General features: G+C 51.0%; 9 protein-coding genes across 10 annotated transcripts; 6 read left to right on the top strand and 3 right to left on the bottom strand.

Annotated features, from left to right (window-relative positions):
- The first annotated feature begins 118 nt into the window (after positions 1-118).
- On the top strand, positions 119-2,034 carry PV06_10453. Of its 2 annotated transcripts, XM_016412008.1 has the most exons (3): positions 119-345; positions 407-897; positions 958-2,034. In XM_016412008.1, the coding sequence occupies exons 1-3, from the start codon at positions 234-236 to the stop codon at positions 1,801-1,803; spliced, it is 1,449 nt and encodes a 482-aa protein (XP_016257628.1). In that variant the 5' UTR covers positions 119-233; the 3' UTR covers positions 1,804-2,034. The 2 variants fall into 2 exon arrangements, with proteins under 2 accessions (XP_016257628.1, XP_016257627.1); XM_016412007.1 differs by having other exon boundaries at positions 407-2,034.
- PV06_10454 (uncharacterized protein) lies at positions 2,017-3,879 on the top strand. Its single transcript, XM_016412009.1, has 2 exons — positions 2,017-2,588; positions 2,644-3,879. Exons 1-2 carry the CDS (start codon positions 2,558-2,560, stop codon positions 3,537-3,539), a joined length of 927 nt encoding a protein of 308 aa, XP_016257629.1. The 5' UTR covers positions 2,017-2,557; the 3' UTR covers positions 3,540-3,879.
- Positions 3,880-4,259: 380 nt separating this feature from the next.
- On the top strand, positions 4,260-7,464 carry PV06_10455 (uncharacterized protein). The gene is made up of 6 exons (XM_016412010.1): positions 4,260-4,613; positions 4,679-4,748; positions 4,801-4,872; positions 4,926-5,349; positions 5,398-5,626; positions 5,684-7,464. Exons 1-6 carry the CDS (start codon positions 4,589-4,591, stop codon positions 7,120-7,122), a joined length of 2,259 nt encoding a protein of 752 aa, XP_016257630.1. The 5' UTR covers positions 4,260-4,588; the 3' UTR covers positions 7,123-7,464.
- A 690-nt stretch (positions 7,465-8,154) lies between these two features.
- PV06_10456 (uncharacterized protein) lies at positions 8,155-10,619 on the bottom strand. The gene is made up of 2 exons (XM_016412011.1): positions 10,522-10,619; positions 8,155-10,468 (listed from the first exon to the last, which is right to left on the bottom strand). The coding sequence occupies exons 1-2, from the start codon at positions 10,563-10,565 to the stop codon at positions 8,308-8,310; spliced, it is 2,205 nt and encodes a 734-aa protein (XP_016257631.1). The 5' UTR covers positions 10,566-10,619; the 3' UTR covers positions 8,155-8,307.
- Positions 10,620-10,754: 135 nt separating this feature from the next.
- PV06_10457 (uncharacterized protein) lies at positions 10,755-17,008 on the top strand. Its single transcript, XM_016412012.1, has one exon. It carries the CDS (start codon positions 10,864-10,866, stop codon positions 16,867-16,869), a length of 6,006 nt encoding a protein of 2,001 aa, XP_016257632.1. The 5' UTR covers positions 10,755-10,863; the 3' UTR covers positions 16,870-17,008.
- On the bottom strand, positions 16,780-18,161 carry PV06_10458 (uncharacterized protein). Its single transcript, XM_016412013.1, has one exon. The coding sequence runs from the start codon at positions 17,904-17,906 to the stop codon at positions 17,016-17,018; it is 891 nt and encodes a 296-aa protein (XP_016257633.1). The 5' UTR covers positions 17,907-18,161; the 3' UTR covers positions 16,780-17,015.
- Positions 18,162-18,315: 154 nt separating this feature from the next.
- On the top strand, positions 18,316-20,410 carry PV06_10459 (uncharacterized protein). Its single transcript, XM_016412014.1, has one exon. The coding sequence runs from the start codon at positions 18,474-18,476 to the stop codon at positions 19,500-19,502; it is 1,029 nt and encodes a 342-aa protein (XP_016257634.1). The 5' UTR covers positions 18,316-18,473; the 3' UTR covers positions 19,503-20,410.
- PV06_10460 (uncharacterized protein) lies at positions 20,200-23,157 on the bottom strand. Its single transcript, XM_016412015.1, has 2 exons — positions 22,934-23,157; positions 20,200-22,860 (listed from the first exon to the last, which is right to left on the bottom strand). The coding sequence occupies exons 1-2, from the start codon at positions 22,950-22,952 to the stop codon at positions 20,480-20,482; spliced, it is 2,400 nt and encodes a 799-aa protein (XP_016257635.1). The 5' UTR covers positions 22,953-23,157; the 3' UTR covers positions 20,200-20,479.
- A 257-nt stretch (positions 23,158-23,414) lies between these two features.
- PV06_10461 (uncharacterized protein) lies at positions 23,415-25,687 on the top strand. Its single transcript, XM_016412016.1, has one exon. The coding sequence runs from the start codon at positions 23,531-23,533 to the stop codon at positions 24,629-24,631; it is 1,101 nt and encodes a 366-aa protein (XP_016257636.1). The 5' UTR covers positions 23,415-23,530; the 3' UTR covers positions 24,632-25,687.
- The last annotated feature ends 315 nt before the right edge of the window (positions 25,688-26,002 follow it).

Here is a 26,002-nt window from a genome sequence, read left to right on the forward strand (position 1 = left end):
TATGTTTCTCGTTCGAGTAGCGCGGAAGCGAAATATGGTTTGTCGCTGTCCGGCGTTTACAAGGGCCCGAATCATGCTGCATAAAGATTCCGATCGTTGTTGCTTACTTCGCGGGGGACAACACCAAACCATTTCTTCTCGTTCATCCTAACTTGTCTGCTGTGAGATGCGTCCTTACCTGGGGATCCTCAGTATACATTCACAAGCGTATCTGCAATGTACATGGCTACCTGATGTCCAATCCATTTCGCCGTAGTTCTCTTGCTCAAGGCGCTGGCGGCAGCAATTCATCCAACACTTCACCCGGCCCGCGCGGCACCGAGCCCTTGGTTATAGACACGAAAGGTAGACCTCATGCCTCATTTACTTTGGAAAGCCGGACTCCATTGACCGTCTGTCTTTACAGTTCGTACCACGGCTCAGAAACATGTGAACTTTGCCTCTCCTCCTTCGATAATCTCTCCCGCCTCGTATGCCTCCTCGCCCGAATCGACTCGACAGGAGTTCCCATCAACTTTCCTCAGTTCACCCCTTCCTGCCCCTACCGACTACCGCCATGCATTTGCCATCGATCCATTTGCGGAACAGGGAGGAGATGGGGATGATAGTGCCATCGAGAAAGCATTGGAAAATGCAAGGGCCAACACCGCGATAGTGGTCGAACCAGTGGCTGCTCCCAAGATAAACCCTGATAGTGCTGTGAAGGACACATTGGCACGCTTCGCCAGCACTCCCAGAGGACCATCCTCTGTGCAACCACTCGATACCCGGGTAAAGAAAGAAAACGCCTCGTCTAAAACGACTATGGACGTGGATGCCTTCAAGAGGATGTTGCTTACAGGAAGTGCTACATCGGGAGAGACCACAGTGCCGAATCAAACAGTGTCAACTCAATCTGTAAGTGACAACAGCTCCAGTGCGGACTCGGCTTCGATCTCACAGCATTCGCTTTTCGAGACCATCCCAAACACACGCGAGGAAAGCCCGCGCACGTCGGAAGAGCTGGACACACGGGACAATGTCGAACACAGAAGTCTGCCTGGATCTAGTTCTTCAAGCAAGCGACCACCCCCACCACCAAAGAGTCGGCGTGGAAAAGCAATAAAGGATAGCACATCTGAGTCTGGCTCCTCAAAGAAATTCGATAATTTCATCAATTCGCTTTCACTACCACCGGCACCCGATGCCTCTTCCAATGTCTCTGCTATGAAATCGCCATCGTCAGAGCAACGTGACTTCAGTGAGCCATCAGGGGATCCTCCCATGCCCGAAGTCAGCAAGAGGGCAGCGCCACCGCCTCCTATTACTCGTCGAAAGAGTCAACAACAGCCTAGCAAGCCGATATTGACCCGAAGCAGCTCTTCACGACAGTCAGTGCTGAGTGACTCCGATCCCCCCACGAGCCCTCCGGGAACAATGACGCCCCGAGCGCCTCCTCCACCTCCTTCACGCCGTTCAACCAGCACTGGTGAGCGTCGCCCTTCGCTCGATCTCGCTTCCACTCCCGAGAATAGCAGCCAGTTGGGCCAGCAGTCCGCACCATTACAAACTCCGTCATATCTGAAGAGACCAAGTCAACTACCACCTCCGCCAGTGCCACCGCCTCGTAGGGGTAGAGGATCCAGCCGTAGCTCCGTCGATACGCAACGACCACCCATGTCGGCCTTGGGAATCACAGAACCCATGGAATTACAAGACGATTCTGCGGATAGACACACGAGATTTGGGGATAGGGATATTCTTGCCGATCTTGCAGCCCTTCAGAGAGAGGTAGATGCCGCAAGGGCTAGCGCGGGCCGGTAGCACTACCTGGTCTGTTACGACTTATGTATGGATGTATCATGGAGCATGATTTGGTTAACGAGACCGTAGTAGGATAAATGCAACAGGGCACTAAAGTCTTCTTGCATGGATAGAAGATATGGTATATGCTGTGCACCCCGTACTAGGGAGTGCGATTACGAGTACGAGTACGAGTACGAGTACGAATACGACTTTGAAGACACATCACGTGTAAACTCACGTAAACAGGCGAGAATGGAGGTTTGGGGCCATGACGTCGAGTATTGGAATGTTAGTGCCTGGAGTGCCTCGTAACTTCTGCTACGACGACTTTAGTATCGCGGAAAATGCCATCGACTCCAGGGCTTGCACTCGCCGATCACGTTTCTAGTCCGAATGCGCGGCGCAGCCCAAACCGACATACCTCGTACCTGAACGACCTCCTACTTCACTCTTGAAAACGACCCTTCATACCATGATCCATTTGTCTTCATTATTACACTGTGCCAGCAAACGATCCTCGTACTCCATCTGATCTTACCCGACTGCCACACTGTTGTGTGTCACTTCCTCCAGAGGCGCACTCTCCAGCACCCTCTCTCCCTCCTATATTCTTTTGATCCGACCACAACACACCCGAGCCACAAACTTTGATCAACACATCATCAATAATCACTCTGAAACACTGACTAAACCCTGAACAAAATCATTGAATTCTCCATACAAGATCGAAACCTCCCCATTACACTCAGAATCCACATCCAAGCAAGCGAACATGCCTAATAGAGGGCCCACCTTGATCAATTGTATGTTGTAGACTCTCATCTTAAGCCTTTCTCACTGACGTTGGATATTTAATAGTGCCGCCTCCCCCATCTGACCCGGCCACACCCAGCGAGATGGGCCCTGGGACTCCGAATTCGACCACCACCTCCCTCTCAACATTATCTGTCGTTGCGATCAAAGACGGTGCAATGGGCCATGGCGGCAGAGGTGCTACTTCATCAGCAAACACCCTAGAAGCCGAACGAGCCGATCGAATTTCACGTCTTGCTGGACTAGAAAGGGTCGGTGCGTCTCGGCCAACACCACTCGGGCATCTGGCTCCTGGATCGGGTGGTGTCTATGGCCAAGGCTTTGACAACGTTCCGCAGTTCAAGGAGCGCAGTACTGTTGGAAGCGCAAGTGCAACAGGCAGCGTTGGTGGTAGAACAACATGGGCTAGTGGCAGCATTGACTACGACGCAGATAAGATGAGCGAAGACCAAGAGGATGGAGTTTCCAGTACCGGTGGATTTTCTGACGAGGACAAGGCCAGCTTGGTGGGCTTCGGCGAAGGTGCAGGAAGCACCGTAAGTGGTCCAGTCTCTACGCCCTACGCCACACGCGCTTCAGTCTCTCGAACCAGTACCGGGGTCAATGCGCCATCAACACCTCGGACGGGTACGATGCCGGCTTTTGGATCAGGTCAGAGCACGCCTATGAGTGGCATCACCCCCAGCGCTGCGGCTGGCAGCATGGACCCGAAGATGATGGATGGGATGAGCTACGATCAAGACATAGTGGACACGACCATGCAACCAGCACCACCTGTTGATCAGTCTGCAGAAGGTCACGGTCACCGGTTCTCAGGATTTGGCACAGAGGTTGCTGAGGGTATCATGCGGGATAGGCTAAACCCCAGTGGCCAGCCTCATTCCTCACTGGGAAGCGCTGATGGTCAGACCTTGGGCAAGTTTCCATTCGAGAAAGAGTAGACCATGCTTGACTCCTTGTGATGCCTTTGCAGTGCAGACGAGAGCATTCCATGAAACCCCTCGGGTGTTTTTCTTTGCGACGAATTCTTATGGAAGAGCGGAATTTTATTTGGGATGTACGATATCACGGCGCAATGGTGATGAAGCTGGGAGCAGGTCCTGCCAATGTGAGAAGGAATCGACTCTAGAGCGTGGCGCTTTGAAGACGAGCCTTTGTAGGCCTGGTCTCTTGTTCTGTTTGGAGACCTTGAAATGCGTTAAGATTCTTTCAGGGAATTACTTGTACTATTAGGTATCCGTAGAAGGAGCGCAATTCCATTCTGGCGGGAACTTATGTGGATATATTGTGTTGATTGTGAATTCTCACTGGCTCTCAGGTTAATCGTAGCCATTTGATCAAATCTGAGAGGTCTTTAGCGGCGATGGTATCCGTAGCCAGAATCGGGCAACCACAAGGCTGAGATCTAGCAACAAGGCTTTGGCTCTGCACATGAAACGGGGGATGACGACCAGGTCAGCGTCAGCGAGGCTAGTAAAGTTATAGTTAACTCCTACAGTAGTTTAGGTACCTCAGGTAAGGCTACGGGCACAATTGTCTCTACGCGGTAAGTAGCCTTGGGGCTAAGAGGCTTGGAATTGGGCGCTCAGCCGAGTCAACTGACAAGCTAACACTTTTTTCTGGGCCTCGACTACAGAACTGCGCGTGGCTCCTGCGTTTGACTGTTACTCGCATTATTCACCTGTTTTCTTTGCCCTTACCGCTCTCTCCCTCTCCCTCTGCCTCTTTCTCTACCTCACTCTCTTCACCCTCCAGCAGTCCACCCAAAACAGTTTGCCCGTCTACCGACAATAGCTGACATTGACTTGTCAAGTACGGCAAGACCCGAATTGTGACAACTCCCACAGGTGTCTTTTGTGGCAATCTCTGCCTTTCCTCCCTCTTCTTCTACCGACCCGAAATTCCCTTGACGCTCGACGATTGGTTATATCGCTCGAGTCGGTTGCGATTCCAAGCCGTTCCGCAAGCCAAAATTGCGACACTGAGCGTCATGTCGGTCACTACGCAATTTGCCTGTACGGAGCACCTTTCCGGAAGAGAAGCAAAAAAATATGTCTACGATGCTAACTCGGTGCAACAGTTCGGACACTCAAGGGCATCGGCGTGGTCAACGGCGCACCCAACTATGAAGCACTTTCTGGATTTCAGCGGTATGCATCACCTAGCTCGTACTGGTTCTTCCTGCCATACTGACGACTCCAGACCGGAAGGAAACCTCCGTTGTTGTGCCTACTCGCCATGTGGCAGATATTTTGCATGGGCCTCGCCCGAGAAGTAAGGTTGCGCAAGTTCATTTTTGGTAAACACCCAACACTGACTTGGATGAGGGTGAACATCATCAATGCCGACACCGGTGCAATAATCTCAACCCTCCCTGCGGAAAACGTCTTCGAACTAGGCTTCTCACCCTTGGGAACTTACATCATCACCTGGCAGCGCCCTTCCAAGGACGAGAATGGCGATGCCGTCAAGAATCTGAAGGTATGGCTGGTCATTGATGAAAAGGCTTTGGCGGAAGGGGTCGAAAAAGAGTCGGTTGCTCGATTTGTCCAGAAGTCCCAGACTGGGTGGAATCTGCAGTACACCCAGGACGAGGAGTTCTGCGCGAGAGTGGTTACCAACGAAGTGCAAATCTACCAAAGCCATGACCTCACGACTGTGTGGAACAAGATTCGTGTTGAAGGCGTGGCAGACTTCGCCGTCTCTCCTGGCAAGAGTCATACTATCGCAGTCTTCGTGCCTGAGCGAAAGGTGAATTAGCCATGATTGCTACACAGACGGAAGTTAACCCGTTTCTAGGGACAACCAGCGGCTGTTCGAGTCTACAAGGTGCCAAACTTCACCACACCAGTATCTCAGAAGAACTTTTTCAAAGGTGACAAAGTCCAACTGAAATGGAACGACAATGGCACTTCTTTGATTGTGCTGGCACAAACAGAGGTCGACAAGACCGGAAAGAGTTATTATGGAGAGACTACACTCTATTTGCTGAGTGCAAATGGAGGGTTTGATTCGAGAATCGATTTGGGTTAGTAGCTCCTTGCCTACTCTTTTCGTCGTTGAGTATCGAACTAACAATTTGTAGACAAAGAGGGCCCAATCCACGACGTCTCATGGTCGCCAAAGTCCAATAGCTTCGCCGTGGTCTACGGATACATGCCGGCGAAGACCGTCATCTTCAACTCGAAAGCTCAGACAGTACACACTTTTCCACTTGGACCACGAAATACCGTGCTATTCTCTCCCCACGGTCGTTTCGTGCTAGTGGCTGGCTTTGGAAATCTTGCCGGGCAGATGGACATCTATGACCTGGAGAAGGATATGACCAAGATTTGCACCATCGAAGCTAGTAACGCGAGTGTGTGCGAGTGGTCACCCGATGGTGTACACATTCTCACGGCAACCACGTCACCTCGCCTCCGGGTCGATAACGGCATTCGCATCTGGCACGCTGGCGGTAACTTGATGTATAACGAGGACATGAACGAACTGTATCATGTTTGTTGGCGTCCTCAGTCCGCAGAAATGCATCCTCTCGGCAATAATCCTCTGTCGCCTATGCCTGTACCCCACAGCAGTGCCACGCAATACATGGCAGCGAGGAAGACGCCTAGCAAGCCGGCTGGTGCATACCGACCCCCTGGAGCTAGAGGCCAAGTGACACCTCTCGCGTTTCGGCGAGAAGATGAGGGAGGCGCTGCCTTTGTTCGTGAGGGCATTTCGTCATTCTCGAGTAATATCAATGGATTTGGCAAGTCTCGCTCACGGGTCGTTCCAGGTGCTGAACTCGCCGAAGAGAATGGACCACTGCCACCTGGTGCTGCGCCTGGTGGCGGTGTGAGCTTGACAGGTACTGGTGAGGGAGCTGATGGAGAGCCTATGTCCAAGGCCGCTAAGAAAAATGCCAAGAAGCGAGAGGCAAAGAAGGCTGCCGCCGCCGCGGCACGTGAGCAAGGAACCAGTAACAATGGCCTTACTCCTGAGCAACATGCTAGCCGAGGAAAGAGCCCAACTCGAAGTCCGGATGGCCGTGGGCACCAGCGCAGCCGAAGCAGGAACTATGTGCCTGCTCCTGGGCTGGAGCCGCCCTCTGGATCAAAGAAGGAACGCAGTCGAAGCAATAGCAGGCGCCAGCGCGGAGACACGGCCAGTTCATCACACGGCCGCCCACACGCGAATGGTACTGTTAAGGGTCCTGGACATGGTCATGCGCAAGCGACACCCAACCAAAAGGCTCGGAACGGCAACCAATTGGCGTCAATTGACACATCTGCACAGATACCACCCCCTCCACCGGTTCCGCAAGGGCAAGCTCCTCCCGACCTGGAGGTCACAAGCCCGTCAACTCCCGGCGGAAATCCTCAAGATAAGAAGATTCGAGGACTGTTGAAGAAGATTCGAGCGATTGAGGATCTCAAGATGCGATTTGCTGGCGGCGAGAAGTTGGAAGATACGCAAATTCGCAAGATATCAAGTGAAGATTCGGTCAGGAAAGAGCTGTCCGCATTGGGATACACTGGTTGAAGTGATGAGGGAATCACGCATTATGGGAGAGGAAACATTGGTACCCTGGATTGACAGGTGTTCTTTTTATTTGCACTCCTGGTTGATGATCAAGACATGTGTGGTTGTGGTTAGTACAACTTACGGACCTCATTTAGGTGTCTATCAGGACTCATGGACTGTGGTGAAAGGCCAGATTTTTTGCATAGCCAGGGAACAAAGGTTTTGGTGGCCATGTAGGTCATTATAGTCTCGCTCGGACCGGCAGCGAGGGCTAAAGGAGTGATTTTGTGCGGTAGACAGAAGAAGGGAAAAAAAAGAACACAATCTTATACCCTAACAGCTGAGAAATGAAAAGAAGAGAAATTGAAATCTTCATATGCAGACGATTCTCATCTTGGGAGTATCGTCGACTGTTGGTTCGTACGGTGTACAGCAAGAGTAGGAGTAGCAGGAGTGATGATTTTGGTCAGGTATAAGATCCCTGAGATGTAAGCCATTGTCACCACCCGGTCCCCAAAAAGAACCTTGTGGAAAAATCAGCCAGGCAGCCCCCCCCCGACCAGCCCATCTCTCGACAAGCAGTCGGGTGCGCCGCCTTTTTGTACGGCCGGAGGGTCCTTTAGGGGGACGGGCGTTGATCGACCAGACACCTTTGGAGTGTCTTTTCTGACAAGTGGATGACGGCTTTGGCTTTTCCCCTCCTCTCCAGGATGGAAACAAGAAGACTTTTTTCCTTCCGGGGAGGAGGATCCTTTTTTTAATGTTTCGCGAGGAATACTGAGCTGACCAAGGTATCGATCTCGCCTTGGGCTCCACCTTGCATCGCGACTTGATGTGTGAATGTGAATGTGGAAAAGAAAATCATCAACACGAAAGGCAAAAAAAAGACACATAGGGGTCTCTACTAGAGGTCGGCAGGGTCCTCTCTCTTTTTTGGGTGGGAAAAGAAGTGATCGCGGAACTGAACGCAATACTGAACAAAAGGGAAAACGAACAAGAGCAAAAACCCTTTCCCAAAAGGGAAAGAGATGGAACCGTCGACTATCAGGTTCGTGCGGAACAAGATGAGCAGCAGAGTTGGGTATCGTACAAAAGGGGGGGTGTGTGTGTGACGAAAAGCTCGAGCCATGTGTATTACGGCAAGTCCAGTCCCAAATTTTGGACAGGGGAGGTACATGATTTGCTTTTCTTTTTGGTTTGTCTTCAAGTGAATAATCGCCTCTGGGACACCTGACTGCCTGGCCCGAATCTTCTGGAAGAGTTGCCGACTTTCAGAGAGGCAAACTTCGTCGGCGTAGGTGATGCCATGGCGACATCGACATCGTCACCGGCATAGTTCTCATCATCTTCATCAGCATCATCATCACCATCATTGTCGACCTGGAACCCCACACTCTTCGTGAAGATATTCATGGGTCTGGATTTGAATGAAGTAGTAGTAGTCGTCGTAGGGCCGCGGCGGCGGCCGCCGCCGCCCATCTGGTCCAGCAAACGGTCCATGCCGTCGACGTCGAGAACACCTGATGCAAGTAGAGCTTGGTCAGAAGCCTCTGGGCCGAGCGAAGCGGCGGCATGCGTGGACGGGTTGGAGGTGGCGTTGACTGCATCTGTCACAGGGCTCACAGATAGGATGAGGCGGTGATTGGTTTGGATGAAAAAGTCAGGCGTGGACGCCGATATGCCAAAGAGACCCGAGGACTCGGCGCCCGCTCGTGGTTTCGGGAGCAAGCTGAAACGGAGAGGATTTTGACCACCAAGTTTCACTGCTGGTAAGCGAACCGGTTTGATGTCGGACCTCCATACCGATTGCACTGACGATATGAAGACATTCTCGTCGCCGTAGCTTATCACGGCACATTCGTCGTGGGGCCGTCCGCTCTGGACGGCTTCTACGTAAATGCTACCTCGTGGATTCTGAGGCTTTGATGTCGTCGAGTCTTCCTTAAGCCCGCTGAAGAGACCCTCGGAACGCACTTTCCGTGTCGAAGGGGTCATGGGAGCTAGACTGCCCGACGCAGGCTGTTCCTCGGCATTCGCTGTTTTCTGCTTCGTTTCGGTAGGTGAGGATATGATTGATCGGATTGCGAACTTGGTCAATGATCCCCCATGGATCCCTGAGATATTGGCCTGCCCCCGGATCAAGTTCGCTCCTGTGTTGGACGAGGACGGCCCGACAGCTTCAAGGTCCCATATGCCCCATTCGCCATCCTCGAGTAAAGCTAGTATGGCCCGTCCTTCAGCAACCCAACGCGCGTCGAGGACGCCTTTCCTCCTTGATGTGACATTGCCGCCGGTATTCGATAGAAAAGGCGGGAGGAAGCTCATGAGGAACTTCCCACGAGAGCTGCTTGCAGTCTTCGTAGACCGTGTCGTAGAAACAGAATCGGCAGTGGCAGTGGAACCTCTTCGCTCACGAGAATAGGTGGGAAATACTTGATACAGCTTGACGCACGAGGCAGACGAGAGGGTAATGAGTAGGCTGGAGTGCCGTTCGGCGGGATACGAGCATGTGTTGAACGCCAACTTTGCACTCATAGCAGACGACCGTAGATATTGCCTCCTGATGGGCAAGTGATGCTCGGGTGCTGACGAGATTGAGTGAGACTGCACCGGTACCTGGTGGATGAGTAGCAATCCTCCTCCGGTGGACGAGATGCTGGCTATGAGTAAGGACCATTGGCGTGAAATTGAGGACTGATCGGCTTTTGAGCCAACATGACTCCCTTGTTGTTGCTCGCTGCCATCTTTCTCATCCTGGACGCTCGCAGTGTGCGTAATCGCGATGTCTGATATGAAATCTTGGTGCGAATTTGGTCCGTAGATCTTGATGGTATCGATTCCCAGCTTGGATGCATCCTCTTCACCTGGGGCAGGGGGATTCAGGGGAGCACAGATGAGGCGAATACTAAGGTCTGCACAAGCCACAGTCACCACGATATGGTCTAGGTACAGTGAGGGCCACGACTCAGGAGGAGCTTGCTCGAGGTCCTTCACAATATTGGGCACCGCGATACGTACCGCCGCCGTGCCCAACGGGATGTCAATACACCTCAGGAAATCTGCGTATGGTGCGGCTGGGTCTATTTCCTGCTCTTCCTGCTCGAATTCGGCCGGCGCTGGAGGATGTCCTTTTCTCGGTCGGTCATCATCATCGTCATCGTCCAGATCAATCACCATGGCATCTGCCTTTGCAGTCCCGTTGACCTTGGCGGGTACAGCATCCTTCCTAGCCGGTCTGAAGGATTTCCCAGCATACCAGGCGATGCGGACACCTTCGTCGTGACCGTATATTACGACAGTGGAACCATTGGAGGATTGTCGAGGATAGACGTGCGCATCGTAGGCTTCATGTGGGAGGTCGTAGCTGTGGGTTGTTGTCAATTGACGCGGTGAGTATCAAGGACGGGATCGACTTGCCTCAACTGGAACCGATCCTTTTGTTTGAGCACTGTACGCTCCATGGTCGGCGAAAATACTCTGCTTGAACACACAAGGATAAGAGTTGTCGTAGAGAGAGGTTCGCCGTCTTGTCCTATGCGGAATGGCAAAGTTGCATGTATCGATTGTTTCTCCAATTCGCGTCAAAGCGCGTCAGGGCAGCTTTTGACTGACTTCACCGTGTGTTTGATTTGAACAGCCACAGAATCCTACGACGACAGGATCATGGATTCAAGACGATAAATACAATTATGGCCTGCGTACCTTCGATCTCACAATCTCTTCTAATGTCGACCCCTCGACCGTCTCGCTTCTTCAACCATGACTTCAGTGCAATCGCTGGGCCTCCGTGAACCCAGCGCTCTACAATATCTGGTCACCGAGTCCATCCTCCCTCCAGACCCTGCACCGTCCCTGTACAGATGGTCTGTCTCTCAAAGACGTCAAGCTGATGGATACGGTCTTGTTGAAGAGGAAGTACTGATCACTGATCACTGCGTTGTCTGGTCTTGCAATGGCGTCGTTCAACGAGTCTTAGACTTAGCTGTGGAAGGCGAGACTATCTCACATGCATTTATATCGACATTCGCTCTTAGTCAACCGGCAGAAGGCGAAATTGTTTGCAAGCAGGAAGAGCTCCAGAATGTCGACAAGCGTGCTTTGGTGGCCGTCTTAAAAACACAAATCCATATCTTTCTGCTCTCGGGCGACACATATATTGTGCCGCTGTCTTTCGATATCGAGTCGGCTCACCCTTGCCCAGGTGGTTTCATTCTGCAACGGAAGCTGGAGTCAGATGAGGATCTCGGCAACCCGCTACAACTTCAACAAGACCTCAGCACCATCAATGAGACTCTCACTTCTTTCGGAGGCAACAGTTCGAGACCGTCTATTGTACTCCCATCGAGCCAGAGATGGATTCCACAATCGAAGTTGTCGACGTCTGCGGGTATGCCAAGGACTTATTCGTATACTCAGCTCATGTCAGAGTTGGGTCTTGTTGTCCACAGCACGAATCGTATGGGGGAGCCTTTGGACGAATGTAAGGCGTTACCAAGAACCGAGAGACTTCTCTTCGTTTCACGTCATGACGACTTTGACCTGAGTTATGGGAGTGAAATACCACCTGTCTGTCTGGCTCTGACCATCGATGAGAAGTCGTCATTCACGTTGTGGCAGGTGAGTCCAGATGTCGTCAGTAAAGGCTCGGAAAGGCACCGGAGCAGCCACAACCTAAAGCCACGGTCTTCTTTGAGGAAAAGTTCAAACATATACAGACGTGATCAGACTGGTACGAGCCACCCTACCAGACGGCCAGGCGACCTTAGAGAGAGCCTCGGCGTCGTTGGCGACAAGCAATATTCCGAAGGAGGGCTTTTTCCATCTACCCAGGAGCAGGCATCGTTCCAGTCAAATGACTTGGCTTCTCAGCTTGGTCCGGAATTCGGCGATGTTGGTGTTCAGACTCGTTCTGCACGACGAATCAGTTCGATGCTTGCGCGTACAGACCTTGGATCTGCAGCGGATCGAGGAAGTTTCAACGACTTAGGCATTGGCGCTGGCGGTCGCCAGAGTCTAAACAGGACCGGAAGACGTGGCGAGTCTATTGGAAGTTTCACTGACCGACACAGCTTTGGATTTCGACGCAGAAGCTCATTCCCAACCAACACCTCGGTCTTCAGCACTGGAACCTCGTTCCTTGACATGTCTGCACGTGGCCTGCTTGAAGATATGGACCCATTAAAGCAGTCTACACGCGGTGAAGACGAGACTTACGATGGTGCTGCGTCCGACCTTCCCAGGGATATTGGATTCTTCAAGTTAAAGTCATTTCCTCGAAGTCAATTGTCAGATGATGTCGATTCTCTTTGTGATATAAAAGTCGTGACTCTCCAAAACCCGAATCTACTACATCAGGATACTCAACAACCAAAAGAGCTTTATACGGGGATCATGGACAAATCTCGGCAGGAACTTATTCTTGTCCGGATTCTAGTCAAGACTCGTTCGAGTCGGACAAGGAAAACATCTTTAGAGTTCAAAGTTACGGAAGTCCGCAAGTTGCCTGGAATCAAGGACGTTTGCAAGATTGTTGATGGCACAATACAGCGCCTTGTGGTACTGACTGAGTCACGTTCAAAGATTGTCTCTCTTCAACTTGAAGCACCATGGTCACCGCCCTTCCGTTTTGAACTCCCGCCGAGGATTGCGATGCATGATCCCTTCACGAGTTCATATTCTTTTAGCACCAGGAAGGATAAAGACACAGGGCTCAGGCGAAGCATACCGGGCACAGGCGTAAACGCACAATCGCTGCTCGAGTCTGGAACTAGCGGTCAGATGTATGTGATTGACCAAGATCTACGTCGCCATGCTATACAGCTACAGCTTGCTCCTCGCGATCCGCTTGTCCTCGATATCCTCAAGATGTGCGACCTCGTGCTTAGTTCAAGAGAGCAAGAAAGCTTGCTTGTTGCCTTCTGGGAAGTGTCTCAATGGCTGAATGACAAAGAATCCTCAGCACCATCGGATTGGCTAGCTATTGTTGTGGTCCTCTTCTCCCTTGCTGTACCTTTCCTCAAAACCCAGCACCGACAGTCTACGCCTAGCCATCGACGGAAGAAGAGTGCACTTCTTCGATCCAGCAGTGGGAGCGCCATTGACCTCACGAATTATGATACGATGCATAACGAAGATCGAAATACGAATTCGCATGATGGATTGCGCAGTCCAGCTTGGGCTTGGCTCCATCCAAAAAACCAAGCAATCTCTGCAACAGGAGGGAGGTCGAAATCGTCATCCAAGATTTTAAATTCCTCTGCATTTCATGAACGACTTAACGAGAAGAAAAATACCTTCATAATAGACGCCGTCGCCCTAGCGGCGGAGTATTTACAATCTCCATTTGGGGAGAATGCATTTGGCCCTGAAGGGTATCTTCCTACCTCCATCAGCAAAGACCGCGAGCAGCGTTGCAACACCATTCCGAGCATTCTAGTCGGCTTGCATCTCCTCTATGAAGAAAGCAAGCTCGACGTGACAGCCTCTGCCAGATCTGGAAAGGCAAACGGTAATTTAATCATGGTCATGGCTCAATTGGGATCCTGGCTTCAGTGGAAAGACTGGACAGCTAGCACTGGTTCATATTACCAATTTGAAGCAGTGGAAAGTGACGATTGTGTGTATGACCTTTCAGTCATTGAGGGTCTTTCCATGCCCGCCCAGCCCTTCATGCCGCCTTCGATATATTTTCACCTTGAGCAATGGATCAACGGCACTCCCAGTGGAGATTTCCTTACATTGGCACGGTTGTCAGGTAGAGGAAGTGGATCTATTGATATTGCCAGTCCTGCAATGGCCCAGCTAACCCCTCATACAACGGCTCTCCTCGCCTTTTTCCAAAGTGCACAAGACCAAGCGGGTCTCGAAAACATGATACATGCCTTGACGAAGGCTGGATTAACAAAATTGAACGTACAGAGACTGCCCGACGGAGTAGCCGCTGCCTTCAACCAGGTCTTATCGTCCAAGAAGTACCGTACAATGCAGGCAAACAAAGATGGAGGTCCACTCGAGTCTGGAGGATGGGCTAGTAAAGACGACACGCTACTATTTCTGAATCGACCTCATCTGAACACAAGTCACGAAGCACTCCGAGACTATCACAGTATCTGTTCGTCTGCTTTAGAAGCAGAAAATCTTCAAAGATGGGACGCATCATCTGAAGCCAGCAGACAGACGGTAACCAAACTGATTTTTAGCAAAGATCGGCGATTCCCCGAAGCTTCAAAGCTTGTGAACCAAACACGACCTCCGGTGGTGGAATGTACCCCTGAACCAGAATGGACAGAGGTTGAATTGCTGGATGCGCAAAAAGAACTGGCCCAATATGTCACCCGCCGAACTCTCTCTGTGGCAGCTGGACGCGGCATGATGCATTTTAATGCTCGAGTTCCACTACTGACAGAACGAGTCTCGATTCCTGCCTTCAGCCTGCAATGCATCATGAAGCCTAGAAATGCCACCGAGAGTACGCAAGCTATGACTTTTAGCGCAGATAAAGCATCATTTACAGAGGAAAAAGTATGCTGGGCATTCTTTCACAACGGCGCGTCCATGGGTCTCATGATCTCCAACGATGCCCAAGGCATTGACACTTCATGGATTTTGTACAATAAACCACCAGAGTTGACCAACCGACACGCCGGTTTCCTCCTTGCATTGGGACTCAACGGCCACCTCAAAACACTGGCGAAATGGGTTGCTTTTAAATACCTTACGCCCAAGCATACAATGACATCTGTCGGCCTCCTTCTGGGATTGTCGGCATCCTTTCTGGGCACAATGGACACTCTCATTACTCGTCTTCTGTCCGTCCATGTCACGCGTCTGCTGCCGCCGGGTGCAGCAGAATTGAACCTATCACCGTTGACGCAGACCACAGGAATCATGGGCATAGGCCTGCTTTACTGCAACTCGCAGCACCGCCGAATGTCTGAGGTCATGCTATCTGAGATTGAAAACAGTGACGCCGAGGAAGGCGCCGCTTCTGATACAATTCTTCGTGACGAAGGGTATAGATTGGCGGCCGGCTTCGCTCTAGGCCTGATCAATCTTGGCCAAGGGAAGAATTTGCATGGTCTTCACGATATGGGGGTTCTTCAGAGACTTCTTGCCATTGCCGTTGGTACCAAGAACGTGAACATGGTTCACGTTCTTGACCGTGCAACTGCTGGTGCCGTTATGGCCATAGCCTTCATCTTCCTCAAGACCAATGATGAGGCAGTTGCAAGAAGAGTCGATGTACCGGATACACTTCATCAATTCGACTATGTGCGCCCCGATATATTCCTTTTACGAACCTTAGCACGCCACCTGATAATGTGGAATTCGATACTTCCAAGCAGCAGCTTTGTGCAGACCTCGCTCCCTGCACCATATAGGCATAGGTCCGACCTCAAATCTACCAAACACCTCAGCACCGGGGACATGCCCTTTTTCAATATAGTTGCGGGAGTTTGCTTTGCCATCGGACTAAGGTTTGCCGGATCACAGCGTAGAGATGCACGCGATTTACTGATATTATACCTGGACCAATTTTTGCGGCTGAGCCGCCTGCCTGCTCATAATTACGACGCACGTGTGACCTTGAACAGTGTGAGGAATTGTCTGGACACTCTTGCGCTAGCAGTGGCAACGGTGATGGCTGGTTCCGGTGATCTGATTGTCTTGCGGCGCTTACGGGCGCTGCATGGACGAACCGACAAGGACACTCCTTTTGGCAGTCACCTTGCTGCACACATGGCTCTTGGTGCTCTGTTTCTAGCCGGTGGAACCAAAACATTCGGGACTTCCAACATAGCCGTCGCAAGCTTGTGTATTGCTTTCTATCCGATTTTCCCCAGTGACGTGCTGGATAATCGAGGTCATCTTCAGGCACTTCGACATCTTTGGGTGCTTGCTGTGGAAAGTCGATGTTTGATCGCTCGAGACGGTGACGCCGGCGGCTCTGTTGTTGGTGGTGTCACTGCATCCATTTTGTTCAAAGACGGCACAATTCAGGACATTGAGGTTCCCGGTCTCCTACCGGAGCTTGATACCATCAAGTCTATTGAAGTCAAGGGCGAGGGTTTCTGGAATGCTTGCCTTGATTTCGCAACTAGTGGGACGAAGCTTCGTGACAACATCAAAGCCGAGAATTCTGTGAATGTCATACTCCGCCGTCGAGCTGCATATGACCGACCACCTCAAGACCTATTCAATGCAGAGTTGCAGGCCTTGACAGAAGCCCAGGGTATTCCAAGTGTGGATCCGAACTCGACTGCTTCCTATATGAACAGTACCGCTGCAGCAGCAACAGGCTCAGCCTCGTCAAGGGCGGGCATCGCCTTTGAGTGGTTGTTTGGTTTGAGCCCTTTCAGAGACTTTGACCATTCCGAAAGATCACTCTTCCTGGGCGCAGCACCAATAGGCGAGTGGAATGCTGCAGAGTTGTTACAGAATGGGGTGGTCGATTCGAGATTAGAACTCGAGATGGGAAGTCTCCCATACAAGAATGAGACCGGCTTGTCGGGCCAGAAAGTGCAGAAAGACAAACTGTGGCAATTACGACTCTTATTCGGCTGGCTAGATCGTTGGGAAAAGGAAGATGAAGAACTTGACAACATGGCGTCTGCTACCTCGGAGGAGAACAAATGGTTCAGTAGCTCCGGTGGAACATGGATCAGAAAAGATTTGATCGAGCGATTAAGATGGAATGTATGGAGTTTGACTATGGGAGAGAGTCATAGCGGTGACGGTGCAAAGGACGATGAAGCGATGTGGTGATTGTAACTCCTGCGATCGGTTGTTTAGACCTGAGTCGAGCTTGGCATGTTGATGTTAGGAGATTGTCGACATCAACCATAGTTTACGCAGTTTCAATCTTTACTGACATGACGGGCGCACAATCACCTCGAAGTCCTCGTGCCATTTCACGAAGCATCAAATTCCTCCCGAATTAGATCATTCAACTTTTGCTTTCGTGTTTCTTTCCATTTCTTGTCCCAAGCTTCGACTTTGCCACCGAGCACGACACAATTTTGAGGTTGCAGCATGACCATGCCTCTGCGAACCATGGTTCCGGGCTTCAGGAGGAGCTTGCAACCAATAAACATGCCGAAGTCTTCTTGACTTGAAGGTCTCGAATCGCCTTGCGGGCCGGGTAAAAAAGGTACCAATGCCGAGACGGAAATTCCGATTTTGGGAATTCTGTCAAGTTCAAAGGCCACAGCTTTTGTACCTCGGGCATCTTGAATGATGAGTTTATGTGGTCCAACGCTGATTTTTCTGGCAGATGCGAACGACGAAGTCATCGCGGCGCTGGTAGTGGGATTTGTCGTAGTAGTAGCAGTAGTGATAGTCGGGGGAGGTCTAGTGAGGGTGACACCACCAGATCCGTCGTTGTTCCCCTCCTCCTCCATAATGTCAATCGTACGGATGACTTCTCTCCCACGAACCTCCTCGCCGCGTTCGACACGTTCGATGGCTTCGACCTGACTCCATTTGCTAGAACCCACGTCCAAGACGTCCAGGACTTGGACGATGACAGTGCCGGAAAGTTGACGCGACTTGACGTTCACGTCGGCTACATCAGCGGGCAGCAGTAGACCGTCTTGTTCAGGAGAAGAAGCGGAGAGAGAGGTGGTAATGTCACTTGCCAGGATACGAAATTGCGCTGTGGATACAAGTGCTGGTAGAGGAGGAGGATTCGCTCCACGGGTCGCCAGGAATTCCTCGAGCCAGCGACCGTCGACCGTCAGGTGGTGTTTTGTTTGGAGCGCTAGAGACACTTTTTCGAAAAGCGGATGGTGGTGAGAAGGCATGGCAGTGAAAGGATCTCAATCAGCCCCGTTGAGCGGTTCTGCTTGAAGCTTTTCGTTTGGTGTTTCCGTGGCATGAGGAGAAGAAGGCTCTTTTAACTCATTGAGTGTTTTCCAGGCACAGCAGCAATGATTTTGATATGTAGCATGATTGATTGCCGTTGCAACCTACCGCGCTGGTGTGGCTGCTGTCCGAGAGGTGAATCGGAGGTATCTGACTTCACCCACTCCGTGTCCTGTAGGATCCTCTTTATTCAGTGGATGTGCGCCTCGAATGAAGCGTCTCTTTTGATATGAGGTACGGAATACATCCAGCCTAAACTGCGTGGCCGGCAATACCTCGGTTGTACTCTTTATCATACGAGGCTCAACTACGGAGTACATTCATCCTTGTACTCGAAGAGGAGTAAAACACATGTATAACACCTGACACCCTCTGCGATCTCTGTTTGCCCCTGCATCTGTACAAAGTACCACGTCAATTACGATGACTACTAAGTAGTATCAAATCATACTTATTTTCCTCGCCGGTTTGCACAGACAGACTATGCGCCGAAGCCATTGTCCACCATGGCCACGATAACGTCTCCTCGCAGCGAATCCCCTGCCATAACCATCCCTCGCATCACCTCTCCCTCGATCCCCAGCACGAGTGGAACTCCCGTGTCCTCTGTCCGACCGTCATTTGATGTTCCGAGGATAACGTCAAACGCTCCTGGCTCTCCTTCGCAACATGCGACACCGGTGTCAGTGTCAAATCCGTCGCAAAGGAGGAATCGTGCCGCCCTGCGAGACTATTACAACATCAAGAGACCTTCAGGGGCTTCTGGAACGACAGATCTCGGACTGAGCCGCAAAACCAGCATAGCCTCGAACGCCTCAGACTCGACCGTCGTCACGTCCTCCAGCGCCTTCGTTCCCGAACCTTCGTCGTCGTCCTCCCTGACGGGGCCGCAGCTGGACGACGCCTCTTTCGACGCCGAAGCTTACGTGACGGAGCTCCTCAAGACGGCCGGTCTGAGGGACATTTTGAGGACCGAGAGTTCACTCGTCAGCGAGATTCGAAACCTCGACGGCGAAAGAAAGGCCCTGGTCTACGACAACTACAGCAAACTGATCAAGGCCGTGGGCACAATCGCGGAGATGCAAAAGGGGATGCACAAGAAGGAGAGGGATCCATCTAACAGACTTCAGATGAGTGTCTTGGGAGTACAGCAGAAAGATACAGCCCCCAATCTGGACGGCGTGGAGAAGTTGGGCGAGAAGTTGGACGCTCTGCTCAAGATGGTCGAGGACTTGGGTCCGGCACAGCAGCAAGAACCAGTGGCGGTCAAGGCGAGGGAGACGAAACGACAAAAAGAGACGGTCCAGCGGGCTTTGGACGCCCCTCGTCGACTACGAGCCTTGATTGACAATGACCAAACGCAAGAAGCAGAAAAGGAGTTTGGGTCTGTCAAGGTGCTGCTCGAGCAGTGGAAGGACGTTCGGGGTGTGGATGAACTTCGTGAAAAATGTGAGCAAATCATGCGTACATCGGACGTTGATGGCGATTCACCGTCAACACCACACACCACACAAAAATCAACAACACCCGATTGAGACTAAAGGGTAATTGAACATTCATGCTCTGGCCCCTGCGGCCGTAGGGGAGGGCGTTCACCAAGTGAGCAAGCAGAACCGCCTAGAGCCTGGGCATCGATTGGACTGGTGAAGAAAGAGCCAGTTGCAAGAAGCGAGACGAACCATACGGCCACACTCTTAGATCTCGAACAAGACTCCTGCGAACGAGGGAAGAATTCTGGCGTTCCATGTGAACCGACGTCTGTTGAGGAGTGCCGAGGGTCGACTCTTGCTTTCATCTTTGCCTCCTGAGGTGGGAATCTCAAAGAAAAGAGTCGCCATGGACCGCGATCAGCTCCTTGTTTCTCGAGTCTACACTCACGTTTCGCTTGTTCGGGCCACGATCGACGAGCACGAATCGTGACACACTCTAAAGAGGCCTTCCAAGCCCTATTCTCGGGGATTCCTTTTGAAAAATTTCAAGCTGAAAGACAAGCCCCCTTCAGATCTTCTTCTACGAGGCAAAACCTACCCCGGACAAATCACAGTTTTCACCCCAACAATGGGCCGTGGGCCGACCTTACCTGAGATGCAGAGTCAGTGCCCTACCTTGTCCGCAGATGCACGTGGTCGAATCTCCTTGAGACCAAACAAACATCTCCAGCTTCCGAGTCACGACTCACCAAGGTGACACGGCCGGGAACAATCAGATTACGCACAGAGAACGAAAAGTCCACTTTCAGGATAATTGATCATTGTGTCTCACAAGCACATATCGTCGTGTGCACTAAACTACCTACATACTATCTACCCAAGGCATTCGCGTGGCCTGCGCACATAGAAAAGTGTCAGGGGGTATCGAAACAAACAAAAGCAGGCTCGCTGTAATGAAATTCCTAAAATGTGTGGTGTCCTGACCACACAGTTTCTTCACTCCAAAAAAATCCCCTATCGAAACATTTGTCTTGGAATCGTGACTTCCCATGCAAACTCTCTGGACTCCTTATTACTCCATACTAATATGGACTGTTCACAATTTCGTCCCGCAAATGACTTTGTCGGCCACTGCGGCGAGGTGTAGCCAACCCTCCAGCACTCAGCCTCGTGGCTGGTCCAGCTATACTTTCCCTCGTTGGCTTCTTGAAACTCTTCCGACTAACCATGTCGACTTCGTTTGGTAGGGCCAGAATGACATTCTTGTCTGATCCAAATTCGAAATTATCCGCCATAACCTTGTCGCCGTATCGCTTGATCTGATAAGGATCTTTGTTACCAGCGACGACCTTCTTAAGGTTCCAGGTGACGAGGAACGGTCCTGTCGAGGTGATGATGCTTGTTTCGGGGTTGTCTGGTGAGGCGTTGAACTTAGCCGGGGTGAAGGAAAGAGGAGCCTTCGTCTCATGTTGGAATTGTGCGACGTGACTCGGGGTCAGAGCAAGACGGCGTGGCTGAGGCTTGCTATCTTTGGCAAAAGAGCGCTCAAAGCCCAGTTTGCCTTCATATCTGCCGTCCTTCTGCAAAGTGTCGATCAAAAGTAGATATGTGCGGCATGTAGCAAGGAGCCATCGTCCATCGGCACTGACATCAAGACCAATGATAGATTCACCGAGAGCAGGAATGTGAGTCTTAGCGTTAACACCCAAGCGGTCAAAGAGACGGACGTCACCTTTGTTGGATGCGACTGCGACATGTCCTTTTTCTGTCGTGGCTGCAGCGGAAAAGTCGTTCTTGGAGACGTATTGTTTCAATTGAGCCTCGACGAGCTTGTTACCAGCCACACGAGGATCTATTCGGAAGAGAGCATTCCGGCTGTGACCAATGAATGGCTGCGCCGACGTCTGCTGGGCGAACTTGGTCTCTGGCACAAAATTCGTCACCGGGATATCGTCATGGACTTTCCACTCGTCGATGATCTTGCCGTATTCCAGATCCATACGGTAGAGGGCGTTGGGATTGGTGTCGTCTTGTAAGACCATGTTCTGGTCTTCCGAGTGCAACATGACTTTGTTTGGTCTGAATAGTTTGCCTTTGGGTGTTTCGACCTTGGAAATATTGGTTGTGAATTCAAGATGTCGATTCGGAAGATGCTTGAAGACACCGATTTTGGAACCTCGAATGACGAACGATCGGTCATGTTTGGTGCCGACAGCCAACTGTGAATTGACATTGCCGTCACTGTCATGCAGATCGAGATCGTCCTCGGATTCATCTGTGTCGTAGTGCTCACTTCTCTGACCTCCATCGGTATCCTCGTCCTCTTCGTCTTCCTCGTCTTCCTCAGCCTCTTCTGGAACGTCGTCCATTGTCAGCTCATTGAAAGCTTCAAAGACATACTCTCGATCTGGTTCATTGACCTTTGCCCACTTCATTTCATTGAGTTGTTCCCACAATGCTTGCATGATACCTTCTTGGAAGTTCTCAAGTGTAGCTTGGTCGTGAAATCGTAGAAGCCAAGAATACGCTGAACCGTCATCGGTGTAATGGTTGAAAATTGCTGATAGGTATTCAAAGTTGAATACTGGGTTAATATCAGCAACAATTTGTTGGCCGAGCCATTCACGGCCGTCAGAACTTGTAATCTGCAGCCAATATTGCCACTTTCCAAGATCGGTAACAACAGCGAAGACGGAAGCATCCTGTAAGATGAAGGTTGATGTTTGAAAATCAAAGAGATGTAACTCGGCTTTCTGCTTGGTCAATACCTCTCCGGAGGCTGGTGCGGACTTTGCTGAAGGTGGTGCAGTAGATGTCGAGACAACATCTGTTGTCGTCGACTCATTCGTTTTGCGTGGAGATTTTACATCCTTGGCCATACGCTCAGCTGACTCCTTTGAGGTAGGCATGTCGTCCTTGGTAGGAGAAACCGAGCTGGCAGCCGGAATGGCGTCCTCGTTGTCAAAATAAAACTCCCTGAGTTCGGGATCGGTTGCCTTTTGAGCTGACTTGCGATATTTCCGTTCGTACTGACAATCGATTGCAGCCAGCAAGAATGTTTGAATCTTTTCTTGTTGAATCGAAGTGTCACAGACGAATTCGTAGAGATCGCCGGGATCACCGCTTAGATCTCGCCAAGCCAAAATGGTTTCTCCGCCAGATCTCTTTTCGGATCTGAAATGTAGGTCTTGATCAAGCAGGAATGTCTTTTCGTCTTTGTCCAAGGCGTCAACTCCTTCGTCCTCATCGTCTTCTGCCAGTTCCTCTTCTCCTTCCTCGTATGCTCGCTGTATTACCAGCTGGTATTGAAACTCTTGACCAGTTCGTCGAATACTCGCGACGGCGTCTTTGTAGATTAATTCGGAGTAGCCTTTCGGTGAGAGGGGTCGGACCAGATAGAGCTGGCCTTGAGGAATCTCGGTAATGACCTCTTTGGAAACGTCTCCAAAGAGATATTTGCTCACTGTATTTTAAGAGGTCAGTGTCAGTTGAGTGTTTGCGATTTCGAACAAAGGAACAGGACCAGAGGGTCATACCATTTTTGATCATGAACATGATGAAGATGTGGCGGTGAAATGAGGGGCGTCGCCTCAGTTACGTGTGACCAAACCCCTGGAGGCGGGTGCCCTGAGACTGAGAAAGAGAGTGATTCAAGATTCTTGTGTAGTTTGAAGCAAATGTTCTTGCAGAGATAGAAGAATGGAAAGACAACTAAGTAATTTGTTGACAGAGGGGCAAGTTTTTGTCCAACGATTCAAGATGGATGTTGCCATGACGCAAACGCTAGGCTACAGGCGCAATAGAGAGAATAGTACGCTCACTAGTGCCCTTCAAGCTTCAGCCTTGCGCGGGTATACCTCCAGGCTGACGAATTATGAGCCCTGTATCAAAACATTAGTGAGACTAAAGAGGTCAACGATGCTAGTGCCAGGCTGTTGCCACTAATGCTCAGGAGTCTAATGGACTAATGAGGCTGAAACAAACATCTGCCTGCGCCCTTACTTTCGCGTATAAGGAGTATAAGACCATTTCTACGGGGGCAGGGCGATATCCATTGCAAGGCATTGCGCACTTTCGCCGTTGTATCCGTTCTACTGTCGTTGGCGACTTTATGCGTGTTTCAGAGCCTCCAAATGACTTCCAAGGGCAACCCCGAGCAACGAGAATCAGTGCAGCGGGAGAAGAGCCAGCCGACGTTGGCGGATAATCCCTACAATCCCAATTCAGCCGCATATCTGGCCTACCCAGTCAAACATGTCGTATCAAGCCTGTATCGACGTATGACTGAACCCCCCGAACACCCTGTCAACAAGTTGCTGGACGCCCCTGCTGCTGCTTCATCTTCAGGTGTTTACACCCCTCCCAAAAGAAGCCAATCACCGTTTCAACCTCCTCCTCTCACGCCTCTCGAACTAAAACACACTTTATCGCCACAGGCTGCAGAGTCATTGTTATTGTCCAGGCCATTGGCAGAAGAAATACGGCTATTAATACCCCCGAGACTTCAACTCATCGCCCAATGGCGACTGGCGTATTCTTTGGAGGTTCATGGATCTTCGTTGGCGACATTGTATGAGCACTGTGCCAATGTCTCGACTTATACGCAACGTTCGGGCTATGTGCTCGTAGTAAGAGATGGCTCTACGGCGGCTTCGAACGGGTCCATCTTTGGCGCGTACCTTTCCGACTCGCCCAAGCCAGGCTTGCATTACTTTGGCACGGGAGAATGCTTCCTTTGGCGAGCGAGTATACTCCCTGCGCTGAGAGATCTGTCTGAGAGCTTAGAGGGCGATGCACAATCGCCATCGCATGATCTACTGGAGATGGCAGGTCTTCCACCCCCACCAAGTGCAGACACTACAAATTTGCAGAGGGCGACTACGGTTCGTGGTGAGCGGAAGTCGTCATCAGTATCGGCGTCGACAACATCTTTGCCTCTACCTATGAATAAGGATGCTCTCGCACCGCCGCAGCTCCCTCGGTCTGGCACATCGACGCCAGATCGTATCCGGTTTAAGGCGTTTCCTTACAGCGGAGTTAATGATTTTCTGCTATACTGTCAGGCTGGCTATCTCTCAATTGGAGGCGGTGACGGCCATTATGGACTGTGGTTAGACGATGAGCTCAACACCGGTATCAGCGAGACATGTCCGACGTTTGGCAATGAGCCCCTGAGCGATGAAGGCCGTAAGTTTGACGTCTTGGGTGTAGAGGTATGGTATGTGGGCGCGTAACATCATCAAGCTCTTCTGCCCGAGAGAATCGTGGCCAGCCAAATCAATGTCACGCGACGGCGATGACAAGTAATCCTCCAGACGAACGACCACCGTGCCGTGATAACGCCGCCAATGTCGAAAAGATGGTTGAGGCGATAGCGATGGGGACCCAGACACGTGCCGAGAGAGGTTCTGCTAGGCTGAAGATCTGAGGTAATTTGCTCCTATCTCCACAAGGACATTCTCCTTAGCGAGCATACCCACTCATGTTGTACAATATGCACCTGAGGTCACTCGCATCAAATCTGCTGCCTTTGCAGAATCAGTATTGCTTGAACTGGAGGATCCCGAGCGCTACGACATTTTCAGCAAAAGGCTTGTTGCAGAAAGTCACTCAGCTAACCCCACATGGTTTGAAAGGAGGAGTTTCAAGTCTTCATGACTTGACTTCTATCGATGTCATCAGTCAGGACGTGTAGCTTGAACAAGAGTGTGCCCGCTCTAGGCGAGCCCTAACGTTGGCTCCCTGGAGAGTGAGGAGTCCCGGACTTCCCAAGCGGACGGTATATCTATATGGTGGTAGTATACGCTACAGTAATCAAGGCCCCATGGTCGAGGATGAACTTGTACCGATGTTGCAAGATACTGGTGATTGATTGCAACGCATACAGTATGGAAATGGCAAACAAATTTGCTGGTGGAGAATCCGCTCCTTGTGTAATTGTAGGATCTGGCGTCATGGGCGGAAGAGCATATCCGAGCGGAATTTTTATCGCGCGGAATGTTGGATACTCCTCCACAAGGCCTTTTTTCGGCGCTTCAACATATGGTTCCTGAAGACAGATTTGCGCCGTGGAGAAGTCCTTTTCTGTACTGTATGATCAATGATTCCAGGGATGCATTGCGGGTTTTCTGCGTCAAAAAAAAGGTGCACGAGCCAATCAAGAAATTCACCACCAATTCTACATCGATGAGCACTCGCTGGGGCAATGAACAACAGACACGACGGTAGGTGAATGTCATGCTATTACAGAAGCACATACTCCATACGATGATGTTGTCACTCGCTGGGCCAGTCGCAATCCGATCTGGAGATAGAGAACCCCCAGGAACAGTTTGTTGTACGACAAGAGTGCATTAGTCATGCTGATGAAGTCCATCTCCAGCGGCGTCAGCAAAGATTAAGCGTGTTAATCATGGTAATTTGAAAAAGAGAACATTCGTCCGAACGAAGGATTACCAGATAGATTACCGATCAGCCGTATTGAAATACAGCCACCAGCTAAGACGATGCATAATTGTGCACAAGATGGGCCAAGAATGCCTGAGATCCTTGGATCAAAATGCAACGTAAGAGCCATGTGGCAAAAGGTTATGGCCTTGGGAAAG

The sequence above is a fragment of the Exophiala oligosperma genome (genome assembly GCF_000835515.1).
Source record: "Exophiala oligosperma strain CBS 72588 unplaced genomic scaffold supercont1.13, whole genome shotgun sequence".
NCBI classification, from domain to species: Eukaryota; Fungi; Ascomycota; class Eurotiomycetes; order Chaetothyriales; family Herpotrichiellaceae; genus Exophiala; species Exophiala oligosperma.

What these genes read in the sequence shown, in the direction of transcription:
- PV06_10453 (XM_016412007.1), top strand. Translation starts at nt 234, where the DNA reads ATGTCCAATCCATTTCGCCGTAGTTCTCTTGCTCAAGGCGCTGGCGGC. An exon ending in CTTGGTTATAGACACGAAAG is followed by an intron (nt 346 to 406) that starts GTAGACCTCATG and finishes CTGTCTTTACAG; the next exon opens with TTCGTACCACGGCTCAGAAA.
- PV06_10454 (XM_016412009.1), top strand. Translation starts at nt 2,558, where the DNA reads ATGCCTAATAGAGGGCCCACCTTGATCAATT. An exon ending in AGGGCCCACCTTGATCAATT is followed by an intron (nt 2,589 to 2,643) that starts GTATGTTGTAGA and finishes GATATTTAATAG; the next exon opens with TGCCGCCTCCCCCATCTGAC.
- PV06_10455 (XM_016412010.1), top strand. Translation starts at nt 4,589, where the DNA reads ATGTCGGTCACTACGCAATTTGCCT. An exon ending in GGTCACTACGCAATTTGCCT is followed by an intron (nt 4,614 to 4,678) that starts GTACGGAGCACC and finishes TCGGTGCAACAG; the next exon opens with TTCGGACACTCAAGGGCATC. An exon ending in GCATGGGCCTCGCCCGAGAA is followed by an intron (nt 4,873 to 4,925) that starts GTAAGGTTGCGC and finishes GACTTGGATGAG; the next exon opens with GGTGAACATCATCAATGCCG.
- PV06_10456 (XM_016412011.1), bottom strand. Translation starts at nt 10,565, where the DNA reads ATGGAGCGTACAGTGCTCAAACAAAAGGATCGGTTCCAGTTGAG. An exon ending in AAGGATCGGTTCCAGTTGAG is followed by an intron (nt 10,469 to 10,521) that starts GCAAGTCGATCC and finishes AACAACCCACAG; the next exon opens with CTACGACCTCCCACATGAAG.
- PV06_10457 (XM_016412012.1), top strand. Translation starts at nt 10,864, where the DNA reads ATGACTTCAGTGCAATCGCTGGGCCTCCGTGAACCCAGCGCTCTACAA.
- PV06_10458 (XM_016412013.1), bottom strand. Translation starts at nt 17,906, where the DNA reads ATGCCTTCTCACCACCATCCGCTTTTCGAAAAAGTGTCTCTAGCGCTC.
- PV06_10459 (XM_016412014.1), top strand. Translation starts at nt 18,474, where the DNA reads ATGGCCACGATAACGTCTCCTCGCAGCGAATCCCCTGCCATAACCATC.
- PV06_10461 (XM_016412016.1), top strand. Translation starts at nt 23,531, where the DNA reads ATGACTTCCAAGGGCAACCCCGAGCAACGAGAATCAGTGCAGCGGGAG.